The following is an 8,409-nucleotide window of genomic DNA, read 5'->3' on the forward strand; positions in this document are numbered from 1 at the left end:
GTGGAACCAACCACTAGGCTGAGACCTATGAATTAGTGTTTGACATGATGTTAATAATGGAAGCTTTACATCTCCCAGTTTATACATTTGTTCTTGAATCTTCACAGCATTTCTTACACACATACACCTCAAAGGTTGTATTTTTCTGAGATTGCAATTGAAATGACAGATTTTTTTCTTTCTTGCCTTTGAGTAGGCTGAGCATACAAAAAGATTGTTTAGTTGAGCTCTCCTCCCTGGGGGTTGTCATCATTATGTGTAGATGATTGGCTTGCTTTATGACTTCCAGGAACCTTATGGAAGTCATGGCTTTCATGCTTAGTTTTATAAGCACTGTGATAATTGTTCATGTTGAAAAACCGACACAAGTTAGAAGAACAAGGATTAGAATTACTAAGTTGTCATGATTAGCTAATAGCAGTGTTCTTTCTGGCTTTACTTTGGCTGATTAGCCAATGCTTTATTAGAACAAAAGGCTAAAACTAAGCATGAAGTTTAAATTATATGACATTGGGATCCACAGTAAAAGGAACAACAAAACATGGATGGATGGATAGATAGATAGATAGATAGATAGATGGACTGAATCCAAAAACTAACACATGATACTTTGTGATGATTGTAAGCAATCCAAGTTGAGCTCTCTGGAGGTTGTCAACATTATGGAGATGATGATTTGCTTTATGATTTCCAGGAGCCTTTTGAAAGTTCTGGCTTTCATGCCTGAAGGCAATGAATTCAAAGATGCGGCACTCTTTTCTTGTGCCCTCGGTTTCAACGCAATCATTTACCTTTGGTCTCTGTAGCTTCCACCAGAAAACGTGCCTGCAAGCAAGAGTCATGAGTTTCCACCACCACCCTCGATATATTAGCTCGATGGACGCAGGCCGGGAGAAGGCCAAGGCAGCGAGAACTGCTTCTTCCTCTCACTCAGCTCAAGGGAAACATGGGTGGGTCGAGCAACGTGATGCCCGTCATTAGCAAGATCTACTGCTCCTCCTCGCCCACGACGCTGACGGTGAGGAAGAGGCCTCACGTCATCAATGGAGGTGGCTTTGTGGTGATGAACGCCAGCCATGGTGCGGTTTTCGTGGTGGAAGGTTGCGGAATCATCGGAGTCAAGGGGGAGTTGGCGTTGAAGGACGGTGACGGAGGGCTGATACTCTCCATCAGCAAAAGGGTAGCGTCTCTCGGCCTGCTTGGTCTCGTCAGCCTCGATGTTGATGTCGTTCTTTCTGTCACAGGGAGGAATCGCCCAAGCTCTGAGCACCCGCCGCAGATGGAGCGGGTACTTGACGGACTTCGAGGGAAGGAAGAAGTCGGTGTTCAGCTTGACCGATCCCAAGTGCCCGATGAGCAACGCCATCAGGATCCATCTTGAATCCAGCGGACACAGCGGAGGCTGGGACTTCCAAGTTCACGGGTCCTTCGTCGACAGGACATGCACCATCGAGGATTACAGCGGAGACATCGTTGCGCAGGTAAGGACGTGAATTGTCGACGAGCATGAACTCATGCTGACGTGCCTCGTGTGATCTGAGGAAGCTCGGAGCGACGGACATGGTCGGCGGCAAGGAGTTGTACCAGGTGACGGTGCAGGCGGGCTACGACCAAGCGTTCATCGTTGGGGTGCTTGCCGTCCTCGACAACATCCACGGGGAATCCACTCGGTGCTGATGAAGATAACATAAGCCTTTCCTCGTTACTGCTAATTAGAGATAGATGAGAAGAAGCTTCTTGACATGGTTGCATGTAACATCATAAAACCAATCATGACTTACTCTTCTAGTCTTCATTATCTTTTAGTTTCTGTCTCCTTTATAAAGAATATGACTATAAAAATCGTAATCCTTCGACAATTGAGGAATCGGAGAACACATCTTCTGAGTTGACTATCGGATGCAACTCAAAAGCTGAGACGGAAGTCAAGATGTCCATACAAAGTTGTCTACATAGTAAACTATGTTTATTATGATGAAGGTTATGAACATCGAAAACTATGTATAATAAAGGCATATACAATCCTTTCATTGCTTTAGAGAATGAAAAGAAGAAGAAGAAGAAGATCTTAGTTAAGTTATAATTTAACATACGGTTTCTATAGCAACAAGTATTATGTGTGGAAAGAAGGAAACACAATTAAAGTTTGATGTTGATGTGGAACAGTATCAAGATCTGTTTTAGTAAGATAAATGTGATTGGCTCTTCTATGAATAGTAATTTGGATCTAAGAGAGATACAAATCTCATCTTGAGCAAAAGAAAGAATGAGGTTCAGCCTATCAGATTCATTGATCTTAGTCAAGTTCAAATTTAACATATTGTTTCTATAGAAACAATTATTATGTGCGGAAAGACAATTAAAGTTTGATGTTGATCTGGAACAGTATCAAGATCTGTTTAAGTAAGATAAAATGTGATTGGCTCTTCTATGAATAGTAACTAAATTATGATAATATTTAGAATTTCTATCTCCTTCAGTCACCCACTTTGTTTTAGCTTTAGATGTTGTAACTAAATTATGCTGTAAGTGACCTTTTTAAAAGTGAAAATTTTAATAAAATTTTAGAATATTTTAAAGTGAAAATAGCTTATTTCTAATTAGATGAGGATGTATTCAATGCTATTATTGGTATGAAACAGTTTCCTCGTGAAAGGGCTTGTTTGTTTTGGACCATTCGAATATGAGAATATTAATAAACAGTATATCAAGATTCATCAAACTTCGTATCAAAATCGATTTGAATGACTGTCAAATTAAGCTAAAGATCGGTATGAAAGGCAATTGATAGAGATATTTATTGAAGGTCTTAAATTAAATATTCAGGTTAAGGTTTGTCAACCAAATTATAATTTCTTTTGCATGATTATATAAAAAAATTAATATAAAAAATCATTGAACCAAGAATATTAATAAATAAGTGACTAACAAGTCAACTACTTTAATCATTCCTAATTGAAATTCTAATAATAGAAGATTAACCTAAGAAAAACTTAAAGAATGATCATTAAACTTGAGGTTACCAATTGAAATGATTTACATTATAAAAAAATAACTTACATTTCATCCTTTTAAAAAAATTTTCACGTTTTCAAGAAACCTCAGAAATGACATACCAAATCCTAAAATGAATATCTTTTCTGTTTTTAAGCCTTTTAGTTAATTCGTCCATTAAAAGGTGAGTTTATCTTGTTTTCTTATTTTTGGCCAATTTAATGTGAATTTATAATAAATCGACCACAAAATCACTTATATTTCATCAGAGAAATTTTTATAAAATTTTCCAAAAATAAAATTTGATATTTGATTTACATTAGTTTTGAATGAGGTTGTACAAAATTTTCAATGAGGTTTTTGGTATCCTATACAAAATTACAATAAAACGTCACACAAAAAACAGCATTGCTTAGGTGCATTTTATCGAAAAATATCAAAAATTTTGTAAAACTTTGAAAATTTATAATGAAACCTTTAATTCCATCTTTAAACGGTTGTTTTTTTTTATTTTAGCTAATTTAAGCCGAAATTACAAGATTTTCAGTCAAAATTTTTATGAAACCTAGTAAAAGCCTTAAATGATTATTTCTTTTCTATCTTTGAGCTTTTAAATTACCTATTTTCAGTTAATTAAAAATTAATTTTTTTTTTAATTTTTTATTTCAGTTGAAAGTTTCATGAAACCATAGAAATATCTTTTGAAAGGCTAAATAATTATTGTTTCTACTTTAAGGTTTTTAAAAGATCTATTTTCAATTAATCCGATCATTAAAAGGTTATTTTTTTCTTATTTTTAGCCAATTTAAGATAAATTTGATCACATAATCAATTTTGTTTCATTAGAGAAGATTTTCTAACATTTTGAGATTGAAAAAAATACACATGATTTTTTACTTTTGGATCTTATAAAGAAAAATATAACCTCATAAAAAAAAAATAAAACTATGTTTTTTTATCTAAAAAATTAACAAAGTTTTCATAAAATATTAAAAATATCTAGTCAGCCCCCTGATTGATCAATTTTTCTTTTCTCAGCAATTAAGAGATCTATCTTCGATTTAATGAGCTCTTAACAAATGATATTTTTTTTATTTTTATTTTTGACCAATTTCAGATGAAATTATAAGGTCTTTTGGCCAAAAATTTTTATGAACAATCGAAAATATTTATCCTTCAAAACTTGAAAGTATATTATTTTATTAATTTTATCAAGGATAATGTACAACCACTTTTAGCCAAAAAAAAATTAAATATTATCATATAATATTTTTGAAATTTTGATGAAAAATAAATTTAATTCTATACAGGATATTGTCATGTAATAACTCTATACAAAATATTTTATTCTAATTAAATTTACTCAATTAACATACAAATGCTTTACTTGTTAACAAAAAACTTATTTTTGCTTGATAAAAAATTTTTATCTACAATTTAATTATTTTTATTTCCCAAAGCTTACATAATTTTTTTTCCCTTTCACACCATATATAAAAACCAATCTTTTTTTGAACAGAGACAACTTAAAAATAAACAATTAAATAGCAAATTAGAAAATAGATACACGTGCATTTTTGTCTCGCTTGAGGTCCTACAGATCGAATCATGGACGGCAGAGATATGTCAGCAGGCTTTTACGGATGAACGCGTAGAGACGTTGCCCTTCCAGTCTCCGCAATCCATCCCGCTCCTGGTTGGCAATCGAAGCGGCGGCTTGCAGGCGTGGTCGGAAGGGAACCTGTGCTTGAGGCAGACGCTTTGGTTGCAGACCTTGCAAGTGCTGTTGTTGGAGAACGTCAGCACCTCTTTGCAGCGTTTCACGGGGCACCTAGGCTTCTTCTTCTTGCTCGGGTCGCAGGACCCCGACTTCTCGTGCCGCTCCAGCGCGGCCTTCTCCTCCTCGCCCGCCCGCTTCTCCATGGACATTGAGCAGGCCTCGCACACCACCACGAATCGGCTGTTGTAGTCCGCCTTTGGGCAGACGTGAGCTGCGTAGCTCCGGTGCTCCAAGCAGAAGACCTGTTCGAAACAAGGCCCAAATCAGTTGTTGCCGCAGAGGCCGTGGTAAGAGGACGACGAGATTGGTCGTACCTTTTTACAGCCATGGCAGGTGAAGGGCAGGAAGTCGAGCTGATTGCAGTCTTCGTGTTGGCAGTGCTCTCCGAGATCAGGAAACGCCTCCGTTCCTCCCCCCATGGCTAATCCTGCTTCCTTCTTCGGCCTCCTTTGTCGCCCCTGTGCCTTGGCTTCGAGGTATTTGTAGATTTGCCGTCGTTTCTTGGGTTCCAAGACACGCGATTGGTTTGGTCTTATAAACATCCGGGATGATTCTGGAGAAGTCCGGTGTGCGCCTCGTTTACGCGTCCACGCGGCTCGCGTACCCGCAGCCGCCGCATCTCTCCTGTCGTAGGTGGTGACGTGAAGTGGGACCCACGTAATATTAGGTAAACTGTTGTTCATAATTGGTTCTTACCTTTCGGTATTCGTCAGATGCCTAATATCTCGCGAACCAAGTCACTGTACCACCGACTTAGATAAACCAATTTGGTTAAAAATTATAAAATAATAAAATATTTAAGAAACTAATTTAGTATATATATATATATATTTATTTATTTCGATCATGAGAGTTTTGAGGTGACGTAGATAGGCTTCATGGTGTTGGTACTCATAAATTAATTGTTTCACATTCAATTGCATAATCCATTTCTTTCTCCATCAGATAGAAGGTAAGCAATATCAATCGATACTCCAAAACAAAAAACACACACAATTAGATGTAATATACGCTCGCCCTTTCTCATCTCCATCAGTATATATAAGAAAATAACAATTGAGAATCCATCGCTGTTTCGCATGCGATAAACCCGAATCCGAATCCGCATTGATTTAGGTGGAGAGGTTGTTGAACACGTCGCAGCGACGCCGGATTTCCCCCTTGCGACCGGTCTTCACCCCGTGGACGCTGAGCTTCTCCATGGCGTGGCTGAAGTCCTCGAAGAAGGCCGTCTGGTTGGCGGCGTAGAGCTGCACGAAGGACTTGGTCCGCGGGTCCGCCGCCAGCGCGGTGTCGGAGGCCAGCAGCCCCAATCCACGCAGCAGGTTCTGGTAGTACAGGTTGTCGAACTTGCCCGGCGTCATCACGTCGTTGAATGCGGCGATGGTCGGGTCCTCGACGTAGTTGGCGCAAGCCTTCTGCAGCGCCTGCGCGAACTGGGGGTTCAGTGCCGGGTCGTGGGCGTCCCGGTCGGCGCCGTTGAAACCGTAGATCCGCGAGGCGAACTCGCTGCAGTGGGCGAAGCCCACGGTGTGGGCGCCGCTGAGGGCGACCATCTCCTGGACGGTGAACGTGTTCTTTTCGAAGAGGGAGATGAGCTGGTCCATGGTCATGTTGGGGGAGGGGAGGTGGCCCGCGACGGAAGCTGCGGTGGAGGCGAAAGCGTCCTTGCGGCCGAGGCGGACAGCGTAGCGGGGCCCGCCCAGCATGAGGACGAGGTCTCGGGTGGCGATGGCGAGGATGTCGGCGCAGGAGACGACGCCGGGGCACTGCAGCTCGAGGGCGGTTTTAGCGCGGACCACGGCGTCGAAGGCGTCCCCGGGGAGGGAGATGTTGTCGTCGGCGTCGCGCTCGGCGCGGTTGAAGGCGTTGGTGGAGACCAGCAAGGAAGCGTCACAGCCGCCGACGAAGCAGTCGTGGAAGAAGAGGCGGAGCGCGCCGGCGCCGGTGGTGGGGGTGGTGATCTGCTTGCTGGTCACCACGTCCAACACGATCTGCTCCACCTCGGGGCACGTCTTCTCGTAGTAGGTGGTGCTCAGCTTCGCGGCCGCTGGGCTGGCGAAGCAAAGGGCCACGAGCCATACCACCAAGAGATGGCTCGCCATCTTAACGAGCTTCTGCACGCTCTTCTCCGATCAAGTTTAATCTGTGGAACCCAGTGCCACTGCCAAGGGGATCGGATGATGGAAGAGAGGAAGGCTTGGGGTGGTCAGAAGAAGCATGGAGAGAAAGGGGTCGGCAGGTTGCGGAGGAGAGAAGAGAGAGGACGGGAATGAAGAAAGGAGGAAACGGGGACGAGAGGAGTGGCGGGGAGGGGTTTTAGGAAGCGGGAGGGAGGTGAGCGTAGCTCGTAGCTTAATTTGGGTTGTTCTCGGTGGTGAGAGGTTGATGATATCAGGGAAGACAGAGAGGTGTGTCTGCGGGTGTTAGATTTTGGGAGAGGACGTCTTGGATTAGTAAATTAAAAATATATTTTTGTCTATAACAAATTGAACTGACTTAACCATAAGAAAGATTTTATCGAACCTATTGTCGGGTAAAATTGGATTAAAATGAGATAAAGAACATTTTTTGTTCTCAGATCGAAGCAACACATGAGATAGGAATACATGTGGTTTAAGACTTAAGTGATTTAATAACACTAAAAAAAAATCGTATTGAGTCAATTTTATTACTTTAGATTGCTCACTGAAATAATCATGAACCCTGACATCATGATTACGTTACCTTTTTTCTTGACTTTGATAACCGGGTTTTTTTTTTATAGAATATAATTTGGAGTAGAAATTGATCTCTACAAGTCTTATAAGACAAAGATAGAGAATTTAATCGTAACAAATGCATTTTAAAAAAAGAATTTACTGTTATCTTTAAATAGATTTGAACTTATGTGGTAGCTATCCCTATAGTTAACTATGATTAGCATTTAGATATTTATACTTCCTATATTTATACTTTAAAAAATAGTATTGGAGTCTCTATAAACGTGAAACATTTAAACTCAATTCTTCCTACCCAATTAACTTCTTGAATGAGAAAAATCGTATGTGTTGTGATGTACAAAAATAGTGTGAATGACAAAGGATAAAAATATAATTTTATTATTTTTTAAGTTATTAAATTTATATCTACTTCTTGTCCTAACCGATTTCTCTTTCTCTCCTCTTTCCGACCTATTACCTATCGCCCGCCCATTATACCCGCTCGACCTGCACCACTCGATCGTCACCGCTCTTGCATTGCTCGATCGCCATCGCACTTGCACTGGTCACCACCATCGCTCTTACACCACTCAACCGTCCCTCTTCTACACCGCTCCACCCTGTCACATTGGACCCACTCAACTACTGTCGCTCCTGCACCGCTCGTTGTCGTCACACTGGACTTGCTCGACCGCCATTATTCCTACACCGCTCAATCGCCACACTTGCATCGTTCGTCGTCGTCGCACAAGACCCAACTCGCTCGTCACCTGTCATACTAAGTGGATTGTTGTGTGGCTGTCTATCTCATTATTATAACATATAACAAATTGCTAATACAATTGGAATCTATAGACAATTTGATGCCATTCCATAGAACATGCAAGGAGAAACAAAAGCAAATAGATGAATCAGTGATGGTGGAAACCCAAT

General features: G+C 40.7%; 3 protein-coding genes across 3 annotated transcripts; 1 reads left to right on the forward strand and 2 right to left on the reverse strand.

Annotated features, from left to right (window-relative positions):
* The first annotated feature begins 919 nt into the window (after window positions 1-919).
* On the forward strand, window positions 920-1,805 carry LOC135619759 (protein LURP-one-related 6-like). The gene is made up of 3 exons (XM_065122059.1): window positions 920-1,180; window positions 1,245-1,481; window positions 1,546-1,805. The coding sequence occupies exons 1-3, from the start codon at window positions 947-949 to the stop codon at window positions 1,675-1,677; spliced, it is 603 nt and encodes a 200-aa protein (XP_064978131.1). The 5' UTR covers window positions 920-946; the 3' UTR covers window positions 1,678-1,805.
* A 2,715-nt stretch (window positions 1,806-4,520) lies between these two features.
* Window positions 4,521-5,311, reverse strand: LOC135636869 (zinc finger AN1 domain-containing stress-associated protein 12-like). The gene is made up of 2 exons (XM_065148985.1): window positions 5,089-5,311; window positions 4,521-5,016 (listed from the first exon to the last, which is right to left on the reverse strand). Exons 1-2 carry the CDS (start codon window positions 5,191-5,193, stop codon window positions 4,621-4,623), a joined length of 501 nt encoding a protein of 166 aa, XP_065005057.1. The 5' UTR covers window positions 5,194-5,311; the 3' UTR covers window positions 4,521-4,620.
* A 469-nt stretch (window positions 5,312-5,780) lies between these two features.
* LOC103977825 (peroxidase 65) lies at window positions 5,781-6,959 on the reverse strand. The gene has a single exon (XM_009393458.3). The coding sequence runs from the start codon at window positions 6,877-6,879 to the stop codon at window positions 5,887-5,889; it is 993 nt and encodes a 330-aa protein (XP_009391733.3). The 5' UTR covers window positions 6,880-6,959; the 3' UTR covers window positions 5,781-5,886.
* Window positions 6,960-8,409: the final 1,450 nt, after the last annotated feature.

Source organism: Musa acuminata, chromosome BXJ1-3 (genome assembly GCF_036884655.1).
Source record: "Musa acuminata AAA Group cultivar baxijiao chromosome BXJ1-3, Cavendish_Baxijiao_AAA, whole genome shotgun sequence".
NCBI classification, from domain to species: domain Eukaryota; kingdom Viridiplantae; phylum Streptophyta; class Magnoliopsida; order Zingiberales; family Musaceae; genus Musa; species Musa acuminata.

Excerpts from the sequence above, each read along its gene's own strand:
- LOC135636869 (XM_065148985.1), bottom strand. The coding sequence starts at position 5,193 with ATGGGGGGAGGAACGGAGGCGTTTCCTGATCTCGGAGAGCACTGCCAA. Across the intron at positions 5,017-5,088 it reads CCTGCCATGGCTGTAAAAAG|GTCTTCTGCTTGGAGCACCG; the intron begins GTACGACCAATC and ends TGTTTCGAACAG.
- LOC135619759 (XM_065122059.1), top strand. The coding sequence starts at position 947 with ATGGGTGGGTCGAGCAACGTGATGCCCGTCATTAGCAAGATCTACTGC. Across the intron at positions 1,181-1,244 it reads TACTCTCCATCAGCAAAAGG|GGAGGAATCGCCCAAGCTCT; the intron begins GTAGCGTCTCTC and ends TTTCTGTCACAG. Across the intron at positions 1,482-1,545 it reads GCGGAGACATCGTTGCGCAG|CTCGGAGCGACGGACATGGT; the intron begins GTAAGGACGTGA and ends GATCTGAGGAAG.
- LOC103977825 (XM_009393458.3), bottom strand. The coding sequence starts at position 6,879 with ATGGCGAGCCATCTCTTGGTGGTATGGCTCGTGGCCCTTTGCTTCGCC.